General features: G+C 39.7%; 2 protein-coding genes across 4 annotated transcripts; one reads left to right on the top strand and one right to left on the bottom strand.

Annotated features, from left to right (window-relative positions):
- On the top strand, positions 1-8,825 carry LOC120508398. Of its 2 annotated transcripts, XM_039721953.1 has the most exons (7): positions 1-174; positions 3,142-3,315; positions 5,434-5,552; positions 6,363-6,488; positions 7,416-7,569; positions 7,843-8,002; positions 8,316-8,825. In XM_039721953.1, exons 2-7 carry the CDS (start codon positions 3,300-3,302, stop codon positions 8,545-8,547), a joined length of 807 nt encoding a protein of 268 aa, XP_039577887.1. In that variant the 5' UTR covers positions 1-174; positions 3,142-3,299; the 3' UTR covers positions 8,548-8,825. The 2 variants fall into 2 exon arrangements, with proteins under 2 accessions (XP_039577887.1, XP_039577888.1); XM_039721954.1 differs by lacking the exons at positions 1-174; positions 3,142-3,315 and adding an exon at positions 3,981-4,313.
- Positions 8,826-9,011: 186 nt separating this feature from the next.
- On the bottom strand, positions 9,012-13,834 carry BTG4 (BTG anti-proliferation factor 4). 2 transcript variants are annotated; one of them, XM_039721961.1, is made up of 5 exons: positions 13,702-13,834; positions 13,169-13,364; positions 12,267-12,395; positions 10,817-11,012; positions 9,012-9,899 (listed from the first exon to the last, which is right to left on the bottom strand). In XM_039721961.1, the coding sequence occupies exons 2-5, from the start codon at positions 13,339-13,341 to the stop codon at positions 9,723-9,725; spliced, it is 675 nt and encodes a 224-aa protein (XP_039577895.1). In that variant the 5' UTR covers positions 13,342-13,364; positions 13,702-13,834; the 3' UTR covers positions 9,012-9,722. The 2 variants fall into 2 exon arrangements, with proteins under 2 accessions (XP_039577895.1, XP_039577894.1); XM_039721960.1 differs by having other exon boundaries at positions 9,013-9,899; positions 12,267-12,404.
- Between the last annotated feature and the right edge of the window lie 404 nt (positions 13,835-14,238).

The following is a 14,238-nucleotide window of genomic DNA, read 5'->3' as shown; positions in this document are numbered from 1 at the left end:
CCCGCGGGGGCCCGGTGCCACCCGGAGGGTCCCTTCGTGCCCAGCACGCCCAGGGGGGCACTGCAGCTGGGGCTGGCCGGGCACACGGAGCTGCCGCTGCGCCCCGACCGGGCCGCGCTGGCCGGGCTGAGCTGCGCGCTGCTGCTGCTGCTGCTGCTGCTGGCTGCCCTGGCCGTGAGTAACGTTAATTGTACTAATTGATTTGATTTTATTTTAATTAATCCTCATTTTTTAGGGGGTATTATACAGTTTTACACAACTCACAATTTGTCAGTTCCGAATTTTTTAAAAATATAATATATATTATCTATGAGCACTGCGCTGCTGCTGCTGCTGGCTGCCCTGGCCCTGGCCGTGAGTAACGTTAATTGTATTAATTGATTTTGTTTTATTTGTAATTAATCCTAATTTTTAGAGAATATTATACAGTTTTACACAGCTCACAGTTTGTCAGTTCCGAATTTTTAAAAAATATAATATATATTATCTATGAGCTCTGCGCTGCTGCTGCTGCTGGCTGCCCTGGCCGTGAGTAACGTTAATTGTAATTGCACTAATTGATTTGATTTTATTTTAATTAATCCTCATTTTTTAGGGGGTATTATACAGTTTTACACAACTCACAATTTGTCAGTTCCGAATTTTTTAAAAATATAATATATATTATCTATGAGCACTGCGCTGCTGCTGCTGCTGGCTGCCCTGGCCCTGGCCGTGAGTAAAGTTAATTTCATTTTAAATTTTATTTTATTTTGAATTAATCCCAATTTTTTAGAGAGCGTTATATAATTTTACACAACTCACAGTTTGTCCGTTCCTAATTTTAAAGAAGATTTTCTATATTATCTGTGAGCTCTGCACTGCTGCTGCTGGCTGCCCTGGCTCTGGCCGTCAGTAAAATTAATTGTATTAATTAATTTTATTTTATTTTTAATTAATCTTAATTTTTAGAGGGTATTATACAGTTTTACACACCTCACAATCTGTCCCTTCCTAATTTTTAAAGAAGATTTTCTATATTATCTATGAGCTCTGCGCTGCTCTGCTGGCTGCCCTGGCCCTGGCCGTGAGTAAAATTAATCCCAATTTTTAATTGAGTATTGTGAGATTTTACACTACGAACTCACAGTTTGTCTGTTCCTAATTTAAAAAAATATTATATATTACATACTATATATGATGTTATCTATGAGCTCTGCCCTGCTGCTGCTGCTGCTGGCTGCCCTGGCCCTGGCCGTGAGTAACGTTAATTGTACTAATTGATTTGATTTTATTTTAATTAATCCTCATTTTTTAGGGGGTATTATACAGTTTTACACAACTCACAATTTGTCAGTTCCGAATTTTTTAAAAATATAATATATATTATCTATGAGCACTGCACTGCTGCTGCTGCTGGCTGCCCTGGCCCTGGCCGTGAGTAACGTTAATTGTACTAATTGATTTGATTTTATTTTAATTAATCCTCATTTTTTAGGGGGTATTATACAGTTTTACACAACTCACAATTTGTCAGTTCCGAATTTTTTAAAAATATAATATATATTATCTATGAGCACTGCACTGCTGCTGCTGCTGGCTGCCCTGGCCCTGGCCGTGAGTAACGTTAATTGTATTAATTGATTTTGTTTTATTTGTAATTAATCCTAATTTTTAGAGAATATTATACAGTTTTACACAGCTCACAGTTTGTCATTTCCGAATTTTTTAAAAATATAATATATAGTAGGTATGAGCACTGCGCTGCTGCTGCTGCTGGCTGCCCTGGCCCTGGCCGTGAGTAAAGTTAATTTCATTTTAAATTTTATTTTATTTTGAATTAATCCCAATTTTTTAGAGAGCGTTATATAATTTTACACAACTCACAGTTTGTCCGTTCCTAATTTTAAAGAAGATTTTCTATATTATCTGTGAGCTCTGCACTGCTGCTGCTGGCTGCCCTGGCTCTGGCCGTCAGTAAAATTAATTGTATTAATTAATTTTATTTTATTTTTAATTAATCTTAATTTTTAGAGGGTATTATACAGTTTTACACACCTCACAATCTGTCCCTTCCTAATTTTTAAAGAAGATTTTCTATATTATCTATGAGCTCTGCGCTGCTCTGCTGGCTGCCCTGGCTCTGGCCGTGAGTAAAATTAATCCCAATTTTTAATTGAGTATTGTGAGATTTTACACTACGAACTCACAGTTTGTCTGTTCCTAATTTAAAAAAATATTATATATTACATACTATATATGATGTTATCTATGAGCTCTGCCCTGCTGCTGCTGCTGCTGGCTGCCCTGGCCCTGGCCGTGAGTAACATTAATTGTATTAATTGATTTGATTTTATTTTTAATGAATCCCAATTTTTTAGAGAGTGTTATATAATTTTACACAACTCACAATCTGTCCCTTCCTAATTTTGAAGAAGATTTTCTATATTATCTGTGAGCTCTGCCCTGCTGCTGCTGCTGCTGGCTGCTTCCCTGGCCTTGGCCGTGAGCAAAATTAATTGTATTAATTGATTTTATTTTATTTTGAATTAATCCAAATTTTTAGAGAATATTCTACAGTTTTACACAGCTCACAGTTTGTCAGTTCTGAATTTTTAAAAAATATAATATATATTATCTATGAGCTCTGCAATGCTACTGCTGCTGCTGGCTGCTTCCCTGGCTCTGGCAGTGAGTGAAATTAATTTCATTTTAAATTTTATTTTATTTTTAATTAATCCCAATTTTTAGAGGGTATTATACGGTTTTACACAACTCACAAATTGTCTGTTCCTAATTTTAAAAAATATAATATCTATTATCTATGAGCTCTGCAATGCTGCTGCTGGCTGCCCTGGCCCTGGCCGTGAGTGAAATTAATCCCAATTTTTAACTGAGTATTATTTTAAGTATTAACTGAGTATTATGAGATTTTACACAATGAACTCACAGTTTGTTTGTTCCTAATTAAAAAATATATATTATATATTATATATTATATTATTATCTCTGCACTTTTCCCACTGCTGGCTGTCTCCCTGGCACTGGCAGTAAATAAATTTAATCCCAATTTTTTAGAATATTTTAAGATTTTTCACGATGAACTCACGGTTTTTCCATTCCAAAACACTTCTGACCTCATTGGGATTTTTTTTCCTGCAGCCTCCTGAGGTCATGACAGAAAATGTGATTTATTCACCCAGCAGATGCAAGAACAGATCATTGCACTTCCTTCCCTTGCTTTCAGCTGGGATCACTAATTCTGCAGGTTTAGAAGAAATTATTAATTAGCAATAATTAGAAACCAGCCTCTCAGGGTGATGATGGATGATATTGGTGAGCAAATCACATGAAGGGGAGATATAAACACAAAAAAAGGGAATTATGTGAAGAACTTTGTGACCTTTATTTTGAATTTTGGTGAATTTTAGTTTGAATTGTATGACTTGTAGTATGAATTTTGTGCATTTTATTTGGAATTTTACAAATTTTATTTCTAATTCTGTGCATTTAATTTGGAATTTTATGAATTTCATTTCGAATTTTACGAATTTTATTCCGAATTTTGTGCATTTTATTTGGAATTTTACGAATTTCATTTTGAATTTTGTGCATTTTATTTCGAATTGTCCTAATTTTATTTTGAATTTTTTAAATTTTATTTCGAATTTTGTGCATTTTATTTGGAATTTTACGAATTTTATTTTGAATTTTACTAATTTTATTTCGAATTTTGTGCATTTTATTTCGAATTTTACTAATTATATTTCGAATTTTACTAATTTTATTTTGAATTTTGCGAGTTTTATTTCGATTTTTATGCATTTTATTTGGAATTTTACGAATTTTATTTCCAATTTTACTAATTTTATTTCGAATTTTACTAATTTTATTTTGAATTTTTTAAATTTTATTTCGAATTTTGTGCATTTTATTTGGAATTTTACGAATTTTATTTCCAATTTTACGAATTTTATTTCGAATTTTACTAATTTTATTTTGAATTTTGCGAGTTTTATTTCGATTTTTATGCATTTTATTTGGAATTTTACGAATTTTATTTCCAATTTTTGTGACTTTTGAGCCCTGTGAGTTTCACTCGGAGTTTTGTGCGTTTGAGTTTGGGTTTGGGGAGTGTGAATTTGGATTTTTGCAGCTGTGCCGGGGTCTGGGCTGGGCTCCCAGGGGCGGCCCCAGCCCCGCGTTCCGGAGGCGGCAGCTCCGCTCCAGCCTGGACGGATTTTCCTCCGAAATTCCAGAGGTTTTTTCCGTGAAAAAAGTTCATCCCTCGCTGCAGCACCGGGCTGGGCAACCCTGCAGCGCGGCTGGGGCAGGTCAGGCAACAAAAAACACCTAAAAAAAACCCTTTAAAAAGCCCCAAAACCACAAAAAAAAAACCCTAAAAAACAAAAAAAAAAAAACTCCTAAAAACAAAAAAAACTCCTAAAACCCTAAAAAATTCTAAAACCCAAAAATCATAAAACCTAAAAACTCTAAAAACCCTAAAAATCCTAAACCCCAAAAAAACCCTAAAACCCAAGAGCCTAAAAAAGAAAAAAAAAAATCCTAAAAAAATTCTAAAAATCCAACAAACACCCTAAAACCCCAAAAAAACCCTAAAAAAAAAAAAAACAAACTAAAAGCCCTAAAACCAAAAAAAACCTAAAAACCCAAAAAATCCTAAAAACCTAAAAAAAATTCTAAAAATCCAACAAACACTCTAAAACCCCCAAAAAACCCTAAAAAAAAAAAACTAAAAGCCCTAAAACAAAAAAAAAAGCCTAAAAACCCAAAAAATCTTAAAAACCTAAAAAAAATTCTAAAAATCCAACAAACACCAAAAATCCCAAAAAACCCTAAAAACCTAAAAAAAACCCTAAAACCCCTAAAAATCCTAAACACCCTAAAACCCCTAAAAACAAACAAAAAACCAAAAAACTCTAAAAATCCAAAAAACCTAAAACCCTAAAAACCCCTAAAAAAACCTCAAAAAAATCCTAAAAACTCTAAAATGAAACAAGGGTTTTTAAAATCCACCTCACTGATAACACTTAAATAAACAAGGAGTTTTTAAAATCCCTAAAAGCCCCAAAAAATCTGTGAAACCCCTAAAAACCCCAAAAGAAAAAACCACAAAAAAACTTAAACACTTAAGCATTTCTAATGTCTCTAAAAACCAAAAATAAATCAGAAAACAAAAAAAAAATACAACAACCCAAAAACTCCTAAAACCCCCAAAATCACAAAAAAACCCAAAACCCCAAAAATCAAAATAAAAAACCCCAAAAACCCCAAAACCAGGGAGGTTCTACCAGACCAGAACCCAAATTCCACTCCAGGCTGCTGCAATCAGGGATTTGTGCTCAGAACCAGCCTGGAAGTAACAAGACAGAAACCAAAGGAATAAAATGAATGCCAATTAACGCGATTAATTAACGAATTTCCCGCTTGCAGCCCCTCTCCCCGCCGCGGATCAGCTGGACCTGGACTCCTTCAACACCAAAGTTTTCTTTGAGCTGCTGCTCAGGCACTCCCAGGCCGTCACCACCACCCTGGGCCACTCCAAAGAAGAGGTAAAAATCCTCATTTTCAACAAAAATTCAATTATTCATTAATAATTCAATTTTTTGCTGATGATTTTCGTGTAGAAAAGCCTAAAACTGAGTTATTTTTATTTCTATTCCCTTGTTTCATCAAGCCTTGACTTCAATTTTTGGCTGTTTAGGACACAATAAATAAATCTCATTTTATGAAGCATTATCTAAAAGTGGGAAGAGGAGTTTTGAGTTAAGAAGAGTTTTAAGATAAAATATTTTAATTTTCTTTGAATTTTTTCTCTTGGTACTGAACTGAGAATTTTTAGAAAGTGACTTCAGCTTCCAGCTTCAACTTTTTATCCAAAAAACAAAATAAAAGTGGATTTTTTTACACTGGAGGTTAAGCTGAGAAGAGATGAATAAATGACCTGACGAGTGTAATAAAATTTTTGATTTTTATAGTAAATATCTTAATTTTGCTGCTGAAATCAATAGGAAAACATTTCACAGCCCAAATCTGAGCCCACCTGTGGTGCTCTGGGAAATCCAGGTGAGGTTTTAAAGACAGCAGAGGGAGCTGGAGCACAGCAAGTATTTATAATAAATAATAAATATTAATGTGATTTATTTATTTAATAATAAAGGATCAATAACTAATAATGAATAATAAATTAAAAATCATCATTCCCCAGTCTGAGCCAATCTGCCAGCAATGTTTGCACCAAAAATTGTCCCCAGTTTGGGCTTTGGTACAAAAAGGGAAATTTCACCAAATTATCCCTTCACTCCTAAAATCAGCTTTTTGTTTTATTCATTTATTAACTTTTATTTATTTTTTCCCCTCAGGTGAAAGTTCTGTATCTCAGGGTAATGGATGAAATCTCCCTGCTGGAAAAGCTTTGGCTGAAGGCTCTGAGCATCCCAGGAAAGGGAGAGGAGGAGAGAAAAGAGGGAAAAGAGGAAAAAGAGCAGGTAGAGCTCAGCTCAGCAGGAGTTACAAATGGAATAAATGCAATAAAAGGTGGAATAAATGCAATTTGTGCACGGAATAACAAATTGAAATTACACATGGAATGGTGAATTGAATTTATACATGGAATAAAAAATTGAATTTATACATGGAATAAAAAATTGAATTTATACAGGGAATGGGGAATGAAATTAATACATGGAATAACAAATTAAATATATGCATGGAATGTTGAATTGAAATTACACAAGGAATAAGTTGAATTCACACATGGAATAACAAATCACCTTTATTCATGGGATGGTGAATTTACACATGGAATGGAGAATTGAATTTATACATGGAATAAAAAATTGAATTTATACACGGAATGGGGAATGAAATTAATACATGGAATAACAAATTAAATATATGCATGGAATGTTGAATTGAAATTACACAAGGAATAAGTTGAATTCACACATGGAATAACAAATCACCTTTATTCATGGGATGGTGAATTGAATTTACACATGGAATAAAAAATTGAATTCTCTTCTAGAAATTTTAGGCACAGCCCCATAAAATGTCACTTTTAGTGCAGCAGATATTGAATATTTTACAGGCTGCAAAACAATTTGTCCGTAAACAAGAGGTGACACCCAAAAACTGCAGAGGATCAGAGCAAAATAACAAAGAAAGACATTAAATAGAAGTCAATATTCAGATTATATTTGCAACATTTCTATTGGAGGGTGTGAAAGCTCTGAGAGTTTGGGACAATAACCACTAAAAAAAGGTTTTTAAATTGCTGCAGCGTTTCTTGGCTTTGGGACAATCTGCTGTTCATCCAAAATTTCAGTTTTACGAGAAAAGGCCGGGGATGGCAGGAGGTTGGAGTTTCTAAAATCCCATTTTCGGTGCTCAGCAGAGCCTGTGTGCTGTTCCAGGTGCCTTGCCCTGGGAGCCCCAGGATTTATGGCAGCAGTGAAATCCCAAGTGATCCAGGGGAGTCCATCCCCCAAAAACTGATCCCACTGCTCCAGGCCGTGCTCCAGCTGCTGGAGGAAAACAGAAAAAACAATTTATCACCTCAGAGCCCAGGTAAGGGAGAGAGAAAAGCTCTGCCACTCCCCCTTATTTTATTCTAATATTATTTCAGCTTCAAATCCACGAGATTCTCCTGCAAATCAGATTTTTTGGTCCCATTTTGTTGAAGATCTCCTTGGGCTTAGTGAGCAAATTAAATTGGTGGAGCCCTGAAAGCACCTGTAAGACTCAGTGTTCCTTGTCAGCCCTCACCAAAGTTCAGGTAAATTTTGAAAAATCATTCTTTTTCTTGCCAAAACCACATTTCCCTCCTGTTTTCTTGCCCAGGCTACTCCTCAAGGAGCACTTTGAAAGCCTCTGCTGCTCGCACAGAGGGGTTAAAAAGCGCAGAAAACCAGAAAACCACTCCAGCTTCCACAACAGCCCCCGGCCTGCTCCCCTCACCTGCAGGCAGGAGCACCCAGCTGCAGCAGGAGGTGCAGAAAAGGTGAGAAATTCGTGATATTCCATCATTTTTGCTCATAAAAGCACTTTTTTTGCAAGTTTTTCCCCTCAGGCAGTTTATCTTTGTGGCTCAGGAGGAGATCCCTGATCCTGTGGGGGTGAGGGACTTGGGATTATTTGGGATTTTGGGAAAGCAGAGGCTTTGGCTGTGCTTTCCAGGCTGTTTGTGCACATCTGGCTGCAGTTCCCTCTGGGAGGGGCACAGCTGGAAAGGGCCCTGCTCCCGTGCAGATAAAATTTTAATATTCCCATTTCTTCCCTCCCAATTTCAACTTTTCCCTGGTTTTTTTTTCTAGCCCCGGGGAGGGAACTGCGAGTTCCTTGTCCCCCTCAGAGCTGGAGGAGCAGGTGGATGCTCTGACTGAGGAGCTGCTGCAGATTTTGGAGGATGAAGAGCACTTTTTAAGCAGCAAAGGCAACGAAGATCTGCTCTCCTATTACCTGGAAATAACCAGCTTGGAGAAGGAGAGTTTGGCGAAGCGAATCAATGCTTTGGAGGAGGAAATAGCCCAGGGCAGAAAGTTGTGATGCTCAGAACTCCGCGGTGGGCTCCAGCCCAAGGGAAATCTCCATTTCTGCCTTAATTCCAGAGTTTCTCCTCTCCCTCCCAAAGGCTCATTAAATCAGGAGGGAGAGCAGTGCAGGGATGGAAGTGACAAGATTTTGGCTGCAGGAAATGACATTTTTGGCCACATCCAAGTGCTGAGGAGAAATATTGCTGCAAAATCCCAGAGTCAGGGTTTCCAGGAACAGCAGCAGAATATAGAAGCACTCAATTCCTGGTGTGAAATAAATTATTCTTTAAACTCGTGCATCACTCCACGAGGTGCTCTGCAGCCGAGAGCTGCACTTTTCTGATTTTATGACACAGCAAAAACTGCAGATACACTCACTTGGGTTAATTACATCTGTTTAATTACACTTCAAGTGCAGAAATATTCTTTTCCACCACTGAAGCAACTTCTGAAGTGGCCTCGTTTCAGCTCTGTGCTCCCACCCAGCCAGGAATGCACTGTCCAGGACCATTCCTGCTCCTAAACCTGGGGGGTCAGTCTCTCCTCCTCCCAAATTCCAGAGCCAGACCCCAAAACATGAACCACTCAATGTTTCCCAATCAGTGAAACATCAGCCCAGCCTCCAGTGTTGATAAAAAGCAAGTGAGGGAAGAGCAAAATCACTCAAAACATTTTTTTTTCCCCCCCATCAATACAAAACTGATGGGGGAACAGCAGAATTTAAATATTTTGTGAGTCTCTAAATACCCCAGACGTTTCTGCTGGTGACATTCAGGTCTTGGCTCCTGACACCTTTGCCAGAAGGAAGAAAAGTGTTTTTCAAAGCAGCTTGGGGGTGGTTTTATCTTCCTTCACCTGCTGGTGTTTGCACCAAAAAGCTCCTGAACACCCTTCAAGGCACCACCAGCAGCTGGCTTTGATAAAAAACATCAGCAGATTTATTGATTTATGCATTTCCTTTTTAACTCACAAGCAGAGTCTCACATTACATCTTCAATCTTATGTTAACATCAATTAAAAACACTTAAAATCCCGGAAGAAGAAAAAAAAAAAATCCCCCCCAAATCTCCATAAATACAGAGTCAGAGACAGGGATTGGCAGGAAGTGCTGTTTTTATGAGGTTTTGCAGTGGCAGCCTTCACCCCCTCACAAAATCAGGGCTCCACAGCCCCCGAGGAGCCCCGGCTCTACCTCTTGGTGTTGATCCAGTGGTACCTGTCCACGCGTGGGCCAGCGAAGGTGGCCGTGGGTCTGTAGGTCCTGTAGCCCCTGTGCTGGCCAAAGTGGGAGCCCTCGGCCACGGGCGGCTTCCTGTGCAGGTACTGCCACCAGGGCTGGGGGGGAGCCTTGCAGAAGTCACCAAACTCAGCAGAAAAATGGGGGGGAAAAAGTTAAAATGTGCTGGGGAAGGTGCGGGAGCAGTCAGGCCACCCAAATCCCATCCCAGCCCTTCCTGCTGCCTCCTCCCAAAGCTCACCCCACCCACAGCACCACTGAGGCTGGGAAAAGCCTTCAAGGACAGGCCCAGCTCTGTCCCCAAGGGCCACAGCTCTGAAACCCCCCCAGGGATGGTGACTCCATCAGCACCCCATGGAAACCACTCAATTCTTCATGGACTCAATTCCTCAAAGAGTTCATAAACTTCTCTTAAAACACATGGAGTGCTATAAAGAGAATTAGTTAGCAAGAAATAGGGCCACAACTCCTAAACTTTGTGAAACAAAGCATGGACAAGTTTGACATCTAAAACCAGGCTGTGCACAATTTTATGGGACAGTGACACCACGTGCCAGGGCTGGAAATGCCTTCCAGGGGGGAAATTAAACCTCAACCTCCCTTAGAACAGCTTGAGGCTGTTTCCTCCCATTCTGTCCTTGGAAAAGGAGCCTGATCCTGCCTGCCAGGGCTGGAAAACCCTTCCAGAGGGGAAAATCAAACCTCAACCTCCCCTGGGGCAGCTCAGGGCTGTTTCCTCAAATCCTCTCACTGGGAGAAGAGCCTGACCCTACACACCTAGGCTGGACCCTACACACCTAGGCTGGAAAACCCTTCCAGGAGAGAAATTAATTCTGAACCTCCTCTGGAGCAGCTCAGAGCTGTTTCCTCCCACCCTGTCCCACCTGCCAGGGCTGGAAAACCCTTCCAGGGGAGAAATCAAACTTCAGCCTCTCCTGAAGCAGCTCAGGGCTGTTTCCTCCCATCCTGTCCCTGGGAGAAGGGCCTGACCCCACCTGCCAGCACCTCTCTGGAGGGATTTTGGGGCGAGGAGCCCCTGGCTCACCTGGTAGATGCTGTTGGGGTTGCTGACGGTGGGGATGGCTCTGGGCTCCTTGCTGAAGCTCTCCTCATCCGAGGAGGTGCTGGAGTGATAGTCCAGGGCTGCCCTGCCCACGGCCAGGCTGATCTGCTGGGGCAGCTCGGGGTTCTCCTCGCCGTCGAAGTGTGCCACGGTGAAGGGCCGGCTCCTCTCGCCGTACCTGCAAGGGTGCAGGTGGGTGCTGCTGCTCTCTGCCCCACAAGGGACCAAACCCTCAAGGGTTAATGCTGGGGGAAGCTTTAGGCTGATGGAACACCCGGCACTTGGTGTTTGTCAGCCCCCAGCAATGCCTTCAGTTTGAGTTTTTGTGTTTTCCACGTTCTGTACTGCATTTATAACTCTGAATTTTTATATAAAAGTGTCAGCAGTTCTCCTCACAGCTCAGTCACACAAAACAGTTACAGGTAAAAGAAAAGAAAATAAAAATCCACCTCAGTTCTCTAATCACATATTTACAGGTAAAAAACACAAAACAAAATAAACAATTATTTTCCAGCCCTGAAATCAAGGACACCTCTGCAGCTTCAGCCCAAGAAAGTGCAAACAACAGAATTGTAGGAGAGCAAACTGGGAGGGTGGGACTGCATCACCTGGAGCTGGAAATGGACAATGAACCCAATATGGAAATGGAGAAAAATTTATAAAAATGTGAAAAATCGTGACTTGAGTTCCATCTTGGGTGGAGCCATGGCCAGGCTCCTGTACTGGCCAAGATGTAAAAACCTTTTAATGAATCCCCACTTTATTGCTTTAGCTCTGGCCACCCTCTGCTCCCCAGGTGTCACAGTCATATTTTCTGGAAAAAATCCCTTTGCCCAGGATTTTTCTCCTGGGAAGCTGAGAAGCCTCGAAGAAAAATGAAACCAGTAATTATCTCATTTGCTTCTCCTGGGCTGTGCTCACGTGGAATGTGTTTGGAGACTGTTTCATTGGCTTTTTGCTGTGAGTTGTTTTGACTTATTGGCCAATCAGGGCTAAGCTGTGTCAGGACTCTGGAGAAAGTAACGAGTTCTCATTATCATCTCTTTAACCTTTTATCTGTATCCTTTAGTAGAGTTGAGTATTTAATATAGTTTAATACATAATATATATTTACATATTATATATATAATATAATAGATAAATATGTATAAAATTATATACTATAGTAAAATATAATATGTATTTAATATATCATTATATATAAGCATATACAAACTATATAATAAATTATATAATATATTACATAAAATATTAAATTATATAATATATTAAATCTTGAAATGTATAATATATTAAAATCTATTCCATATATTTAATATATAATACATAATTTAAATATAGTAACAAAATAATAAATGAGCTTTCTGAGAAGATGAAGTCAGACTCGTCATTCCTGCCTTCCAACACCAACTGCAAGCCAAGGCCAGCTCACCTGCAGCACACCTGGAAGGGATCCACCCACAGCGTCATCTCCTTGGGCAGCCCCAGCAGGTTGAAGTCCACGTCGCTCTCCACACAAGCCCGCTCCAGCAGGGGATCCCGAGCCTGGTGCTTGTTGATCCTGATGCACCTGGGGACAGCAGAGTGCAGTGGGCTGGCCTTTCGCTGCAGCTCTGCAGCTCCTGCTCCCAAAATCGCCATTTATTGTCGTTTTTAAGCTGTTGATGCAGGCTCTGCCTCAGAGCCCCAAGCAGAATTTCAGCCTCACAGCTGATTTAGCAGCTCAAACAGGACTTGGATTTTAGCTCTCATCAACAGCTGACGAGGCAAGTCACTGCTTTGAGTGTTTAAAATAAAACCACCCCAAAAGCTGCTTTAAGACAGCTTGAATTCTGCATCCTGGGAGTCAGGGGCTGCTTGAGACACAGGTCTTAAGATTTCCACCTCAATTCTCTAATAACACATTTACAAGCTAAAAATAAATTTTTAAAAAAATCCACTTCAGTTGTCTAATCCCACATTTACAGGTAAAAAATATTTCCACCTCAATTCTCTAATCCCACATTTAGAGGTAAAAAAAGATTTCCACCTCAACTCTCTAACCACACATCTACAAGCAAAATAAAAAGATTTCCACTTCTGTTTTCTAAACCCATGTTTACAAGTAAAAGAAAAAAAATTCCACCTCAGTTTTCTAATCACACATTTACAGGTGAAAAAAAAAAAGATTCCTGCCTCAGTTTTCCACCTCTAATCACACATTTACAGGTTTAAAAAAAAAAAGTAACTTTCACCAATTAATAATCCTTCCTTCAAGCGTATCCCAGTGGTTCCCTCTGCTTTATTTATTTCACTTCAAGGCCTGCGGGAATTGTCCTGCTGAGCCCCTCTCACCTGAAGGCCTGGCCTCGGGAGGGGTTGTCCAGGTACCAGTGGTTTTTGTACTTTTCAAACAGCAGCGTGGTCAGCTTGGCTGCAAACTTCTCCATTTTGTGCTTGCTCAGCCTGTCCTCCCTCTTCACCAGCTTTGTGATGAAGAAAACCGTGGCAGCAATTTCATCTTTCATCTTCAGTTGGAGCACAGGAGGTGCTGGAAAGCCACAGAACAGAAATTTAATAACATTAAGGCACGAGCAGCTTCCAAAAACTGATGCTGCAAAATCCACGCAAGCCAGGGTGGAAAGAGCCTGGAGAAGCCTGACTGCCAAACTGCAGATTAAATTTAGTTTGGGATATTAAAACCAATTTATTTTGGGATATTAAAACCCATTTAATGCATTGCTAGAAGGTAGCTGCACTCAGCAAGTTAAGAGAGAATATTTTAAAAAAGAGTTTAAGATATAATAGTTCTTATTTATCATGTATATTACAAGCAGCAGAGCTTACAAATAGAGAGCTTTTTATGTTAAAAAAGACCAAAAAGTCACCTTTTCACAGCAGAGACAGTAAAAACTTGAGATAAACTTCACAAACACCTTAAAGAGGCACCAAGAAATCAGCTAAAACCCCCCAGGGCCCTGGAGCACTGGCACAGGAGCCACCCCAGCACCCAAAACTCCCTCCCTCCTTCCCTGGCAGGGCTGGGGCAGGTTTTTATGGAACAGGAATCATGTGGAGCCGAGCAATGTGAGAATCTTCAGGTGGGCAGCAGCTGCAGCTGTGGGTTGGGTTAATTGAGAACCTGTTCCAGAACATTCCTCGGCTTCATTCCTGCACCAGCTCCTTCCCTTAGGGTGATTTAACTGATTCCAGGCTGAATTCTGCTGTGTCCATCAGTCTACCCCATAAATCCCTGTGGAATATTTAATATTCACACAAAAAAACCAGCACCAGGCTTATTAATTAATGATTAAAATGGTGCTGGACTGCTTCTATTTTTTTCCTTTTCCTGCTTCCTTTTTTTTTCCTTTTTCTTTTATTTTTTCTACTATTTTCCACATGAAACCCTCACATTTGGCGTCCCT

Source organism: Passer montanus, unplaced genomic scaffold, assembly GCF_014805655.1.
Source record: "Passer montanus isolate IOZ18808 unplaced genomic scaffold, ASM1480565v1 scaffold47, whole genome shotgun sequence".
Lineage (NCBI taxonomy): Eukaryota > Metazoa > Chordata > Aves > Passeriformes > Passeridae > Passer > Passer montanus.
This window is presented reverse-complemented; position numbering and strand designations above follow the sequence as displayed.

Coding starts and splice junctions, on each gene's coding strand:
- LOC120508398 (XM_039721953.1), top strand. Junction 5,553..6,362: donor TGGGCCACTCCAAAGAAGAG/GTAAAAATCCTC, acceptor TTTTCCCCTCAG/GTGAAAGTTCTGTATCTCAG. Junction 6,489..7,415: donor GAAAAGAGGAAAAAGAGCAG/GTAGAGCTCAGC, acceptor GTGCTGTTCCAG/GTGCCTTGCCCTGGGAGCCC.
- BTG4 (XM_039721960.1), bottom strand. CDS start 13,341: ATGAAAGATGAAATTGCTGCCACGGTTTTCTTCATCACAAAGCTGGTG. Junction 11,013..12,266: donor CCCTTCCAGGTGTGCTGCAG/GTGAGCTGGCCT, acceptor GCACCCTTGCAG/GTACGGCGAGAGGAGCCGGC. Junction 9,900..10,816: donor ACCCCAACAGCATCTACCAG/GTGAGCCAGGGG, acceptor TTTTCTGCTGAG/TTTGGTGACTTCTGCAAGGC.